We start from the raw sequence: 14795 nt of genomic DNA on the forward strand, positions 1-14795 counted from the left end.
AAGGGCCTGACATCCAGTTCGGTTTGTGTCCTGCTAAGTCAAGAGTTTGTCAGCCCATCGCCTCCGGAAAGGAAGCTTATTTTCTTTTGCATCCTGGGGTGTTTGTCTCCCCAACACCAGCTCAAAGCCACGCGGCTCGCTTGCTTGCTGGTTCTTGGTCCCTTGGGAGCGGCTGCTGCAGGCTAGCGGGTGGGCGGGGCGCCGGCGTCTGCAGCGCGCAGAGGGTTAAGCGGCAGGGGCGGTGCGCGCGGGAGGCGGGAGGGGGCGGCCGGGCTCCGGGGCTGAGAGCGCCGCGGCCGCAGCCAGCAGCGGGTTAAGCGCCGCCCGCCCGCCCGCCCGCGCCGAGAGCAGAGCCCCGCCGCTGCTCCGAGCTCGCATTCGGATCCGCTAGAGCAGGAAGATGGCGACGGACGGCGCGAGCTGCGAGCCCGACTTGTCCCGCGCCCCGGACGACCCGGCGGGGGCCACGGCGGAGGCCGCGGTAACCGAGTTCCCTGGGCTCCGGGAACGGTGTAGATGCGGGCTGGGGGTGGTGCCCCGGTCCCCGCCGGACACTCCCCGAGGGATGCCCGGTGCTTCCCTGGAGTGCCCCCTTACTTCCTCGGGGTTCCATTTCCTTCTCCGAGGTACACCTTCCCAGGGGTGTCCCCTTCCTTCTGGGGTGCCCCCTCCCTGGTGTGCCTCTTCTCCTGGATGCCCCTTCCTTCCCCCGGGGTGTGCCCTTCGGATGTCCCTTCCCTGGGGTGCCTGCCCCCAAGGCCAGAAGCGGATTCGAGTAGCGCGACGCTACCCCCGCCGCCCCCGAGGTGCTAGGAGCCCGTCGGTCCTTCTGGAAGCTCCCCGCATGCGTCCTTGGGGACCCCTTTGCCCACTGCTGGGGTGCTCACGGAGGATCTCAACCCCCATTGTTCAGCTCCGCCAGGCACCGAGCAAATGCTAGTCTCGGGGTGCCTGACACCTCTTGGGAGACCTGGGGAAGCAGCGAGGGAAAGGCGACCCGTCCGTCGCCAGGCAGGTGTGGAGATGCTCTTTGTGTGCGGGGGTTCGTGTGTCTCGGGGGGGGGGGGAGGACGCCCCGTGGGAGAGGCCCCGCGCCCAGCTGTGGGTGCTGCTGCAACTGAGCGCCAGCACTTTGGGTCCTAGCTGCCTGCTGCTCCATCAGTCATCGGTAGGGACCTTCTTCCCCAGGCGGAGTGGCACTGAGCTGGGGTTTCCGAACCTGGTGTCAACACATTGTTCCTTTCCCTAGCGTCCTCTCTTGCTTAGGCGCCTACCTGCTCCCTTTTTTGGTACTCTTGAGTTGTCTGCACGCACAGACGCTCCCCGGTGGTTCCCACTCCCTCTGTGCCCCGCTTGGGGGGTCTCAACCCACAAAGCCAGCTTGGAAAACGTTCGCAGGTCTGGGAAACAGCTTTTGCCAGAGCGGCAAAGATGTGCAAAGAAAGGCAGGTCTAGGAGCGCCTCCCAGTCTTGGCCAAATCCCGCAGCTCTCTCGGAAGATTCTGAGTGGGACCGAGGGAGCTGAGCAGCCTGGCATGGACGCCCAGGTCCGTATCTCCCATCTCCAGAGCCCAGACCCGGGCTGGGCAGGACCAGGTGTAAACAACCTGGGCAGTTTAATTCCCTCCCCTCTGGAGGGAGGGCTTGCTAGGAGGAGAAGGCAGGGGTGTGGAGGAAGGTACCTGGAGGCAAGAGCTGCGAGAGGAGAATAGGAGGGGTCAGGTACTAATTCCCATTGGTGAAAATAGAAGACTCTGGGCTAAAGTTTTGGGAAAAATAGCGGGTTTTTTTTTCTAATAAGAACTTTAAAGATATTTCAAATGAAACCTTTCCACTTGAGAAATACTTTCATTCTGAGAGTCGGGGACAACGAAGAAAATGGCTATCAAAGCAAAAGTCCCTCTGGGAAGCTGAAACTATTGAGTGTCCTGTTCTCCATGAGGGGGAAAGTGGAGGTGTGGGGGTCGCGCTCCTTCTCCCCCCAGGAGGGTGGATAGTTTGTTTAATCTACTTGGAATACACAGCTTTGTGCCCACAAGATATTTCGGCCACCAGGCAAACCAACACAAAGCATGCAGTTTATGATATGTAAGACTGTAAACAAAATTGCATCGTCAGGAATACTGCTGTGCCAACAAGGTCAGTGTTGCTGTCGGCTGTTTAAAATTGTCAGGAGCCCGATTCAAAGGCTGCTAAGTTGGCAGCTTGATTGTTCTGCTTTGGTTGAGGGAGAATAGCCAGGCAAAATCTCACCGACTGGGACCTCCTCCGTTATTCCCAAGGGATCCCTTAGGCTTCAAATCTGCAGTAACAGTGCTAAGGTATTTGAAGTAACTGTCTACTTTTAAGAAAGAATGTGGTGGCTTTTTATTCAGTAAAACTGGACTTCATTGTTTACAAGTAGTTGGACTTGAAATATGGGGACTCTTATGTTAGCTACTTGAGTAAACTGGCATTTTTTTATTATTTTGAGGATCACATGTAGCTAAAGCTTATCATGAAATCATGGTTCTCCTATCTCTCTGCCTCCTGAAGGCTGGGGTTAGTAGTCCTTACCACCACCCTGCCTGGCTTTGACTTATTATTATTATTATTATTATTATTATTATTATTATTATTATTATTATTAAAGAAAAGCTAATTAGAGAAATCCTGTTTGTCATACTTGTTCTTCTTCTAATGGTTAAAAATTAAAACTATATTTTGCCAACAAAGGACTTAATATATATTTTTAATTATAGTGAGGAATTCTCTTTTTGCCTCAGAGAGATTTATTTCATTTCAAATTGGTTTACGTCTTGTGGAATTTTATATATACATTTGGCAGAATCAAGCTAGTGAAGCCTCCAAAGCAGTTGGCTATTTTTGAAAGTGCATGTTTTTAGAGGGCTTTTTAAAAATTCTATTTAGATTGTTGCTTAGGAACTGGTTTAATTTATAGTTTGCAGTTTAATATAATTTCCAGTGGAGTGTTTTAAATTTAGTTTGTTATCCTTGTTCTTCACTGTTTAAATCCTGAAAGCACCTCGAGTGTAAAGCTGGCTAACAGCTACATTATTCAATAGGATCATATTAATAGTGTGATCCATGCCGGGAGCCTGGGTTATTTTCAGTGCCTTAGCCAAATGGGATGACTTTTATAGGCCATATTGCTATTTCTGCTCAGAATACAACTCTTATGGTAGGCAGTATGGAAAACAGAAATCTGCTTTTTATTGTCACTGGAATTTGGGAGTGAGAAGAAAATGGAGATCCACTTACAGCTGTATTTAGGGAGGTGACTAGCATTGTGTTCACTCTGGGCTTTTGGGATTAGCTAATATGCAAAGTGTAGGTATAGATTTTGCTGTGAGAGTGGAAATCTCGGCATTGTTTCCACTGAAAATTGTACATTGGTGTTAAATTTAATGACTGGCACCTGGAAAATTTTGTCTTCTAGGTAACAGCATTGGATGTAAACACAATAAAAAGGATCTTCACCCATTTTGGTTCTGATACTGGAAAAAATGAAATTGCAGTGATATAGCAGCTGTGGAATATTGAAGGTTTGGTAGACTAATTTTAAGGGGGCGTAATATTAACTCACCCCACAACATACACCAGTCTGAAGGTGCAAGCGTTTAACCCCTTAAACCATGACTCTGGTGGACTCTGCAGGACACAGAGGAGTAAAATCATGATGGGCACAAAAAATGTGGAGAGAAATTGTAGGATTAACAGTCAGAGAGAGGGTTCCTAATAGAAGGAACTGGAAATGTTTTCTGGAAGGCACTAGAAATATTCCATAGTGGAGGACAGAGCCTTCAGAGCACTGGGCCTTCAGAGAGAGGTTATGAGCAGATATGGCAGAAAGTAGTGTTGCACCCATGGCTGGTTCTTGAGGCTCCTTCACAGATGTCCTATGTCAAAGACTCTCAAAGATGCAATGACACCATCTTGGCTATATTTTTTAGAAAATACCTTAGATTTTTCTTGATCTTTGAAAGGTTAGAATGGAGGTGTTTTACACACTCTCTTTTTAAACAATGGCTTGCATGTTTCTGCTTGCACCTGTTCTGTTTATTTTTATTGCTATCGCCGATCTTGTTAAATTTGTCATAGGAGCAATTTTGTGTTAAGAAAAGCATTTGCCCCATTTGTGGTTCAATCCATACCAAAGCTAAGTAAGCAGTTGGTTCTATTCTCACGTGTTTCCCATAAGTTTATCCATTGAGAAAGCATTTTTACAGCATCAGTTCTGCATCATCAACAACAGAGATCAGCTGTTGACCATGTGACCATGAAGGCTGTGGCAGGGAGAGAGCAGACTCCTTCAAGGAGACTTGTATGAACCAAAATGGTGGTCCTCTTTTCCCTGAAGAGGAAATGGAAGAAGAAGAAATCTAAGAGGAGGAAATGGCTGAATTTAATCCCCCCTGCCTCAGCCACTTTTGTTTTCCTTCCAACTTTCTCTTAGTTAAAATTAGCTAGACCCAGAATCAGGTTTCCTTCCTGCCATTGTTTTCTCATCACTATTACATCCTCCAAAACAGAGTTGCTTGTCTTCTGTGAAAGTATCCAGGTGATACTGCCTGCCTTGAGGTACAAGGTGGGCCCCAAGCTCTCAGCAAGTCTTAAGAACTTCCTTAGTTGCTTGCCTAGTATGGGTTACTCCTAGTGGTGAATGAAGGTGCATCTACTTAGTAATCCCTGGAGTAGAATTAAGTCTTAGTTGCCCCTTGATTCTCTCTCTCTCTCTCTCTCTCTCTCTCTCTCTCTCTCTCTCTCTCTCTCTCTCTTGCTCTCTGTCTCTCTGGATTTTTGAGACAGGTTTCTCTATATAACAGTCCTAGCTGTCCTAGAACTCGCTCTGTAGACCAGACTGGCCTTGAACTCATGGAGACTCACCTGTCTCTGCCCCTCCCCCCACTGAGTGCTGGGATTAAAGGCGCGCATCACCACTGCCCTGCCTCGTCTTCTTTTGTATACTGCACGGGGGAGGCGTATTAGATAAAAGCATGTAAAGACGTAATATTTTTGCTGTCTTGACAGGTGGTAAGGGTGAAGAAATAGATTTTCTGAAGATGAGTTAAAACTTTGGGGAAATACATGAGGCAGGATGTGATTAATGGCCACATGAGAAAATGTAGCAGACTCTTAAACTCAACCGGGGGGCGGGGGGGTGGGGGGGAGATTTCAGGAGTCTTCAAGAGCATACAAACATGAAGGTAACCATTGTTTGATTGGTGAAGAAAGACAGTAACCAAATAAAAAGGTGGGAAAGGAGAGTTGGGAAAGCAAGAGAGGTTCTCTCTCCTTACTTCCTCCCCTCCCCTCCCCCTTCTTCGCTTCCCTCTCCTCTCTTCCTCTCTCCCCCTCTCCTCTTCTTTGTGGTAACACTTGCACTCCCTCATCCCACTCTGCTCCCCTCTCTTCTTGGCTTTCCTTCTGGCATTATTCTGACAGGATCTCACTGTACCCCAGGCCAAGTTGTCTTCAAACATTTAGCAATCTGGCTTCAACTTCCCAAGTGTTTAGACCAGGAATGAGCTAACACACCTGCACAAAGATTTAAAAATATGAAAGTAGGTTGAAGTCCTGAGAAAGATAGATATTTTTCCCCCTTGAGAACGCTTATATTGGCCAACTCCACACTCTAAATATTTTGAAAGTTGTGCTTATTTTTTTATTCATGCTGATAGAGCTTTCAGGATTCTGAAGTTTCAGGATATTTCATTGATTCCCCTTCTGTTTAGCCTCTATTGGTCTTCAAAGAAACTCTTGCTTGCTTACAGAATACTAAATGCAATTAGTTATTAGCATAATGTATTAAGCTAGGAAAAACACATTTTTCTAACTTTGAAGCAAAGAGGCAAAATCCATTTTCCTCAAGTACTGCTCAAATGCTTTTATTCCCAAGAGGAAAAAAAAATTCTTCAATCCAGTTATCCAGTTACCTTCATGGCACATGAAATCAAGATATTTGAGGAGATTTTAGAGACCACCTAGTCTAATTCCCCTGTCTAGAGATTCCTAAGTCCAACAACAGCCTCTTCTTACTTGGAGAAGTCTGAGAACCAAACAACTTGCCCTTCTTAATGACTGTTGACTTGGCCTTCCCCACATCTGTGTCCCTATCTCTGGCCTGTTCAAGCCCTCTTCTTTCTCGGGTACCTTCCTAGCTATGTTGACAAAGGCATTGATCACATGGGTTTTAACTGGAAAGGGGAAACTTGGTGTTGAAGGGAAGAGCCATACAAAATGACTGGCTGTATGTTTGATTACATTTTCTTTAAGGATATCTAATGCAAGTGATGTGTTTGGACAAATGTCTGAGGGACACTCCAACCCCTGTAGCTCAGAATATCCCTTGCAAGATTTTCGCAAGTGTTATGGTTAGCTTCAGCTGTCAACTTGACACAAACCTATAGTCACCTGGGAAAGGGAACTTCAGTTGAGAAATTGGCCTGATCAGATTGGCCTGTGGCCGTATCTATGAGGCATTTTCTTAATTGAAAATAGATGTAGAGATGTAGAAGGACATGGCTCACTGTGGGAGGTGCAATCCATAGGCCGGGGGATGCAGACTGTATAAGAAAGGTAGCTAACTGTGAGCCTGAGAGCAAGCCAGGAAACAACTTTTCTTCATGATAAATATATACCATAAGCTAATTTATGTGACTTATTATATCCCAAGACAAATGCCTTCTCTCCTTAACTGGAATCTGTCAAATTTTTATACAGTAGGTGTTCAGAACACTGAGTTTCCTGTATATACGACTTTTCTGAAAAAAAAAAAAAAAAAACGAACTCAGTTTGACAGACCAGTTTCATTGTGTTGTTATTGGTTTCATTATTATTTTATTTCCTTTGTGTCATTGAAAGAATGTGATCTGCATTTGCTGGGTTTTTGTTTTGTGTGTGTGTGTGTGTTTTTAAAGCACTAGCTTTCTATTCATTCATTTATTTTTATTTTTAATTGGTGTTTTGCCTGTGTGTATGTCTGTGTGAGGGTGCTGGATCCTGAGGTCACAGACAGTTGTGAGTGCCATGGGGGTGCTGGGAATTGAACCCAGGTCCTCTGGAAAAGCTGTCAGTTCTCGTAACCACTCCAGTCCCATTTTTTTTTTTAGTCGTAAATTGTAGTTCAGTAATAACACATAATCTGAACATCTTTCTCTTGGTATTTTGGAGGCAGTTTCCTTGTTTTCAAGAGTGGTCTGAAGATCTTAATGTTATGTAGATAGCAATATTTTCTGTCATCAGTATTCTTTTGAAGATTAGATTATTATGGTAGTTTTCAAATAAATATCATAAGATGTAGGACAATTCATTTTAATCTTAAGCTAAGATGAATTATTATTTTTTTCATTTCTAAGGTCTTTGTGCTATAGGTATATGAGATCAAAACCACTTCAAGTGAGAAAACACCAGAGCACTTTCTTTGTTTCTTGCCCCTCTCTCAGCTCCCAGGGCTCATGGGTTTCTAGTGCTGTGAAGAGACAATGACTTTGGCAACTCTTACAAAGGAAAACATTTCATTGGGCTGGCTTACAGTTGCATGGCAGGAAGCATGGCAGTGTACAGATTGACATGGTGCTAGAGAAGGGGCCGAGAGTTCTGCAGACAGCAGGAAAATGAACACTTGGCATGGCTTGAGCATGTAAGACCTTAAAACTCACCTCTGCAGTGACACACTTCCTCCAACAAGGCCACACCTCCTAGAGGGCCATTCCCTATGAGCCAAGCATTCAAACACATGAGTCTATGGGGGCTATGCCTATTCAAATAACCACATGGGCATGCTTCTCATCTCAGCTACACAGGAGATTGGGGCTGGAGGATTGGGAGTTCAAGGTGTTCATGGGCTGCAGAGTGAGTACAAGGCTAACAGGGCCAACTCAGTGAGACATTGTTTCAAAATACTAAGTAAAAGGAAGGCTTGGCAAAGCCCTGGTTTGCCTACATGGAGCCTGGGGTTCACCTCAGAAGCAAAACTGCTTCCCACTTTCTTTTTCCCTTTAAAGGAGACCCTTAATTCATTTCATATATGTGTATATGACAGGGTGTATGTGTGTATATGTATGAATATAATTTGGTCAGCTTACACAGTAACAAAGTTTTCTTTACATGTTTAGTGTCATTACCCCACACCCAACCCTCCTACACTTCCTCCCCTAGTGTTGACTTATGGCCTTGCTCACCTTTGTATTTTAGTTTTTAGTAAGACGCTCCAGAGTGCTTTTACTTATGAAGTCATTTCAGAGTGCCACCATATTTTCTTTCTTTTTCCTTTTTTTAAAAATTTAAATTAGAAACAAGCTTCTTTTACATGTCAATCTCAGTTCCCTCTCCCTCCCCTTCTCCCCTACCCCTCCACTGCCTCCCCCCCCCATCCCAGCCCCTTTCTGCTCTCTAGGAAGGGTGAGGCATTCCATGGGGATCTTCAAAGTCTGTCATATCATTTGGAGCAGGGCCTAGACCCTCCTCAGTGTGTCTAGGCTGAGAGAGTATCCCTCCATGTGGATTGAGCTCCCAAAGTCCATTCGTGTGCTCGGGATGAATACTGATCCACTACCAGAGGCCCCATAGATTGTCCAGACCTCCAAACTGACTTCCTCCTTCAGGGGGTCTAGAATAGTCCTATGCTGGTTTCCCAGCTATCAGTCTGGGGTCCATGAGCTCCCCTGTTTCTGTGGGTTTCTCCAGCCTGGTCGTGACCCCTTTGCTCATCACCCCTCTGCCTCTGCAACTAGATTGTAGGAGTTCAGCTCAGTGTTTAGCTGTGGGTGTCTGCTTCTGCTTCTTCCATCAGCTACTGGATGAGGGCTCTAGGATGGCATATAAGGTAGTCATCAATCTCATTATTGGTGAAGGGCATTTAAGGTAGCCTCTCCACTATTGTCAGTTGGGGTCAACCTTGTAAATCTCTGGACATTTCCCTAGTGCCTGAATTCTCTTTAGAACTGTAATGGCTCCCTCTATGATGGTATCTCTTTTCTTGCTCTCCTCTTTTTCGTGTACTTTCTTTCCTCCCATTTCACTAGAATGAGGATGAAAGAATCAGGCACTAGAAAACAGCAATGTGAAAACAGAGTGGAATTTTATTGTTAGAAGCAAGCGCTTGGTTATGTTTTACTGAGGAAGCAGGGGTGGAGCTAGATGCAGTCAGGAAGAGAAGGCAGATGCATTGTATGTTCAGAATAATACATCACTTAATACTTGGTGGTAGAAGACATTTCCTTAGCATTCTGCACGATACATTTGTGGTTCAGCAAGAACACTTGTAGCAGTGTTTTCCTCCTTTCATGAATTTCCTCTTTATTGACACGAGGCATAGGAAAATAGAGGAGCCAGCTGCAGGTCCCATGCCAAGATGCTGATGCTGGAATCAGGGCAAGCCCTCCTAAGTCTTAACATGAATCAGAATCTTGGCACTGCCTTTCATAATTTATTAGCCTTAAAGTAGAGTGCTTTTGCTCATGAAGCTTCGGAGAAGCAAGAACAATAAAACACACAATTAATTAAAATCCTTAGAACTAGCGGCAGCAACATTAATAAAACATTATCCTCTAAAGCACACAGGCATTGCAGTCTCAGTGGGGAAAGCCAGGTTAAAAGTCTTTCATCACCGTCAGTAAACTGAGTTTATTGAACTTGGGTTGGTAGAGTTAAAAACAGAAATAGACATTGAAGCAGTACCCTGATCCTCTCTGTACAAAACATCTCGGTTATTAATAGCAGTTGCTCATTTGTACTCCGTGCTTAATTTTACACATATGTTCTTGCACAGTCCTCAGAAGAACTGTTCAGGTGTCAGGCTTTTCGGTGTGTGGCTAAGAAAATAGATCCCTTGGTGAAATGCTTCTCAAAGTGAGCCCCATCCTTCATCCTCAGCAGGAACTTGTTAGGCAAATTCATGCCCACCCCCACCTTCCCTGAATCAGAGTTTTAGGAGTGGAGCCCTGCTGTGTTTTAAGAACAAGTCTCACATGTTCCCTCCTCATGCTGAAGTTTGAGAACCATTGGATTATGTAACCATATGTGATAATGCTCTGTTAGTGGAAACAGGATTTCAGATGGTATATTGAAGTTTACCACTTACTGGGAAGGAACATCTCCATAGTTGCCTGCTGGGCAGTGGTTTTCTTACACAGCCCCAGGTCTGCTATAGGTTTATTTCTCCCCATCTGCAGGCTCTGCTTGACAATACCTGCTCTGTTTCTCGAGTGCGTGCGTGTGTGTGTGTGTGTGTGTGTGTGTGTGTGTGTGTGTGTGTGTGTGTAAAAACAGCCATACTTAACTAGGAGGAACATTTAAAAATCTTTCTTTGGAGAGCCACCTGGGTCTCGTCTCTTTCCACTGTAAATCCTGGATCTCTTTCCTAAAGATTTCTTGGAACTGAAATATGACTGGTCTGGCCATGTCTTGTCACAGCCCCTGAAGTAATGGGCTTTGCTATGCTTTCTTCTGTGTATTCATACAAAGCCTGGTGTTAGACACTTACATGCCAAACCTTTCTCATTGGCTGATTGAGATGCTGATTTTTCTGATGCTCACACAGCCCATTCTGGAATGTTGTTGCTGAGTACCACATTCACACATAAGCCAGGCACAGGCACAGCTAGTACATCATGGTTTAGTGTTTACTAGTTGCAAGATCCCTTATGCTTTCAGACTCCTGAGTTGTTTCTTCAGGTAAAACCAGAGGTGATAGTGTCCTATGGTTTAAACTTGGTTCTTTGAGAATACTTTGGGAAACACTGAGTGTTTTGCAGAGAACCCCAGACTCTGCACTACCCCACCCCTGGCTGTTAACTTTCTGTCTGATCCTGTCTCAGATCCAGCCATAAAATGGATGTCAGAAGACCTCCATGTAGAAGTCATAATGAAAGAGGTAGGTTAAGGACTAGAGTGTGGAGACAGTGGTTATCTGTGTAAGCCTAACTGAGAACTAGGAAGTAGTCACCAGGGAACGTTGTTAGGAAGAGGTGATAGGGCTAGAAAAACAAGAGCCTAGTAGTGTACCTGGTTCTCTAAGAAGCCTAATTTTCTAGTCCTTGAGCCATATTTTAGCCTTCCTTATAGAAGAGCAAGAAGCTACATAGGTTTATTTATCTCTGTAGCATGGTTACAATGTCACCTGACCACAGGTCAGGATAGCTGTATATGGGTGATGGATCAGGCTTTTTAAAAGCGTATCTCTCTCTCTCTCTCTCTCTCTCTCTCTCTCTCTCTCTCTCTCTCTCTCTCTGTGTGTGTGTGTGTGTGTGTGTGTGTGTGTGTGTGTGAGAGAGAGAGAGAGAATTAGGAAGTGTTGACAACATGAAGAATATATTCATTAGAAAGGGGCAATTGTTACTTGACTATGAATTCTTATGTACAGTAATGTAAATCTGAGAATGCCCAGACATCTGACTTACAGAGAGAGAAGACAGAGTTTTGAAATTTTAGTAATATTTTCAGGTTTTCTAATGTTGGCTGAATGGAAGGTGAAGCTTTTCTTCATGGCCCAAGTAACACATCTGTAGGCCAGAGTGTTCTGTAAACAAGACCTGTTATTATTGGATGCCCTGGAATTTATAATAGCCTCCCAGGAGCCACTACGTCAGGGACCCTCCAAGGAATACATCTGTGTTTTCTTATTACCCTCAAAACCAGCCCCCTATCCCAAGGCCAGACCTGTTTTGATATAGACTCCAGGGACTTTTAAATTTGTGCTGTATAATTTGTCCAGATGTTTAGGCAGACAGACAGACAACTATATCTCTTTTGAGGGGAGGTTTGCAGAAATGGCATTACATGGTTTTCTCTCTCTAGGAGGTCAAACATCAGTCTGCACACTAAGCCACTGGATAGAAATGATCCATAGGCTGTCCATGTCTATCTTATTGCTCTCTCTTGTATGCATGTCCTTGTGTGTACACTTATGGCTAAGAGTGTGAATGTACATATATATACACATGCATGTGGAGACCACAGGACAATCTTGGGTATCATTCTTCATGCATTACAATCCTTCCCTTTGTAAAGACATGGTCTCTTATTGGCCTAAAGTTTGTCAAGGCTAGCTGGCTGGCCAGGGGGCTCCTGGGAACTTCTGGCTTCCTCTTCCCAGTATTGAGATATTGAGATGGATGTCCAGTGTCTGCCATGTTTGACTATATATATCTTCTTAAGGAATAGTTTTGTATTGACTCCATTTTTAAATTTGCATTACAGAAAAAAGAGTTCGATGTGGATAACCTCAGCAAGTCAGAGCTTCGCTTGCTCCTCAGTGTGATGGAAGGGGAACTAGAGGCCAGAGACTTGGTCATAGAGGCCCTTCGGGTAAGAACTTTCTGGGGGTGTGTCCTTCTAATTTCTCAGAAAGCCAATGGCAGAGGCACCTTTCTTCTTAGTTTTTGAATCAGTTGCATTTAAAATGTTGCCTTACGCTGTTGTGTGCTCCTCATTCAAAACCTAGAATCTACAAGAGAGATAAATCAAGTGGGTGTTAGGTTGATAGAGGCTGAGAATAAGCCACTGAAAACGGGAGACTAGAGAAGTCTACTGTGTTAATCAGTAGTCCCTTGGACATAGCACGTATTTGTTTGACCTTAGACATACAATCTTAGAAAATTAGTACTTTGGTGTCTTGCATGTATATGATAGCTGTGGGAGGAGAATTAAGAGATTTCACTTCCTATGTAAGTCATGAATTGATGTTTTCAGTTTCAGAAACTCAGTTAAAATGAAAATGTATTTATCTTCAAATTATTTTATCTGAATTTTCAGTAACTTAAATTTTTTTCTATAATAGCTTACAAAGAATATATCAGATGCCTCAATGACAGTTTCTTTGTGAAGCAATGTTAAACTGTATTGGTGCAGTTTTCTGATTGGAAATTCCACATCTTGATTTGGTATATCAGTCAGCTGATATAAGTTTCAGTTTGGTTTTGCTTTTTTCCCTCTTTTATAGTCATTTGTATGTAATCAGATATATCTTGGTTCTCAGTTATTTGGAAAGGATGACTATTATGTAATTATTGTAATTACATAATTATGTAATTACATAATTAATATATGTAATTATTACATATAAAGCACCGGTTTGTCTTATTTCACTAAGCATGATTTCCTTAAACTTTGTCCTGTGGATCTTATTTTAATATGTGAGAATCTATAAAAAATGTAAAAATACAGCTGATTGTTGCCTGTGACAAGAACTTTTAAGGTGTTGATGTGAGGTAGGTAGGTAGGTAGGAATGGCAGATGGGTCGCATAGGACATACAAGGGTGTACCCAGCTCTGTACAGGGGTGAGAACTTGGTCCCAAGGGGGAGTGGAAGCAGTTCCCGGATCCCACATACTGGAAATTGGTGCAGTAGGTGTGTTATTTACCATCAGTTCAGTGTCCTAGAACAATTCCCTCCTAAACTGGGAGTCTGGTTGTGTCATCTGCAAGCCAGCATCGAAGTGGAGCCAACAGCTCTTTGGATACAAAGCTTTGCTAAGTGGCTGTCTGCATACTTGGGTGGTGAGTGTGGTCTGTCCTGTTCCCCTTTGAGAATACAGTGCTGCCATGTGTGCCACTGTTCCAGAATGCAGTCACCTCTTGGAACCCAATGAAAAGGCAGGGCTCTAGCTGCCCTTCTGTGTTTCTCAGTTCTGTATTAGCATGCAAAATGTGCTGGCCCGGTGCAGTCTGCAACTGCTTTCAGACGTGTTTGAACGCTTAGCGGATTCTTTGTTTATACGTTTTAGAAAGCATGTACATTTTCTTTAATTGCAACATTTCCAGTTGGGAGAGTATAGGCAAAGGTTCGCTAATGATCAAGTGGATATCTTCTATAAGATTGGAGTTTCAATTATGAGGAAACTTGTGTGGCAAGTGGTTTAAACCCTAATCAAATCCTTTTTCTCATGCTCATAAAGTATTTCTGCCATGCTTGACTAGCCTGCCAGGGACATTTATGTATAATTGGATTTTTAAGTATACTATATTAAAGTTAAAAAAAGTAAAAATCTCAACCAGTTATGACATACATTTCCTGATATTGAATGGAAAAGTAAGTTACAGTAAGTGGAGAAGATCTTGGGGAAGTTAGGGGATGGGTGACTGTAATCAGAATATATTGAATGAAAAAATCTATTTCAATAAAAGAAAAAGAGAAAATGAGTTTTCATTTATGTATGTTTACTGGAGAATATGATGTCCAATTGCACTTATTTATAGCATTTCTATAAATGCAGTTGCAAGAGAATCCTGACCCAAGCCTACCTTAGTGTGACTCAGATACATACAGTGAGGTGGTTTTACGGAAAGGGTGAATGACTTCTGGTAAAGTTCCAAACAAAAGCACATGTTTAGCCAGGCCTGTGATGGCTATCAGCCCTGGAGAGGCAGAGGCAATGAGATCAGCATAAGTTCAAAGCAAGTGTGGTCTTCATGGTGAGACTCGGTGTCAAACAAAACAAACAAGAAAGAATGAATGGAGAAAGAGGGAAGAGTATGTTTGTGTGGGAATTCAATCCCTAGAAAATTCAGTTTGTTAGAATAATTTAAATAAGTTGTTTATTGATAAAAAGGAACTCCTCTCTTGATTCAAAATGGTCATACTGAAAGTTTCAATGAGAGGAATAAACTGAGGGGCATTTAAAAGTTTGGGGAGGACCGGAAAAATATTCGTGGAGGCTAGGCTGATGGTCTCTAGAGTGAGTTCCAACACAGCCAGAGCTGCACAAAGAAACCCTGTCTTGAAAAACCAAAAAAGAAAAGAACTACAGAAAGTTCCTAGATCTTTGGTACTCTCACCTCCCTGCCCTCTAAG

The 14795-nt window shown here is 43.8% G+C and overlaps 1 protein-coding gene across 1 annotated transcript in view; it reads left to right on the forward strand.

Moving 5' to 3' along the window:
- The first annotated feature begins 291 nt into the window (after positions 1 to 291).
- The window catches only part of Cttnbp2 (cortactin binding protein 2), a 151770-nt gene continuing 137266 nt past the window's right edge, over positions 292 to 14795 (forward strand). The window contains exons 1-2 of the mRNA XM_027389955.2: positions 292 to 481; positions 12202 to 12309. Coding sequence (XP_027245756.1) covers positions 401 to 481; positions 12202 to 12309 — 189 coding nt within the window. The 5' untranslated portion in view covers positions 292 to 400. The remainder of the gene's footprint in view (positions 482 to 12201; positions 12310 to 14795) is intronic.

Source organism: Cricetulus griseus (genome assembly GCF_003668045.3).
Source record: "Cricetulus griseus strain 17A/GY chromosome 1 unlocalized genomic scaffold, alternate assembly CriGri-PICRH-1.0 chr1_0, whole genome shotgun sequence".
In the NCBI taxonomy this organism is placed as follows: domain Eukaryota; kingdom Metazoa; phylum Chordata; class Mammalia; order Rodentia; family Cricetidae; genus Cricetulus; species Cricetulus griseus.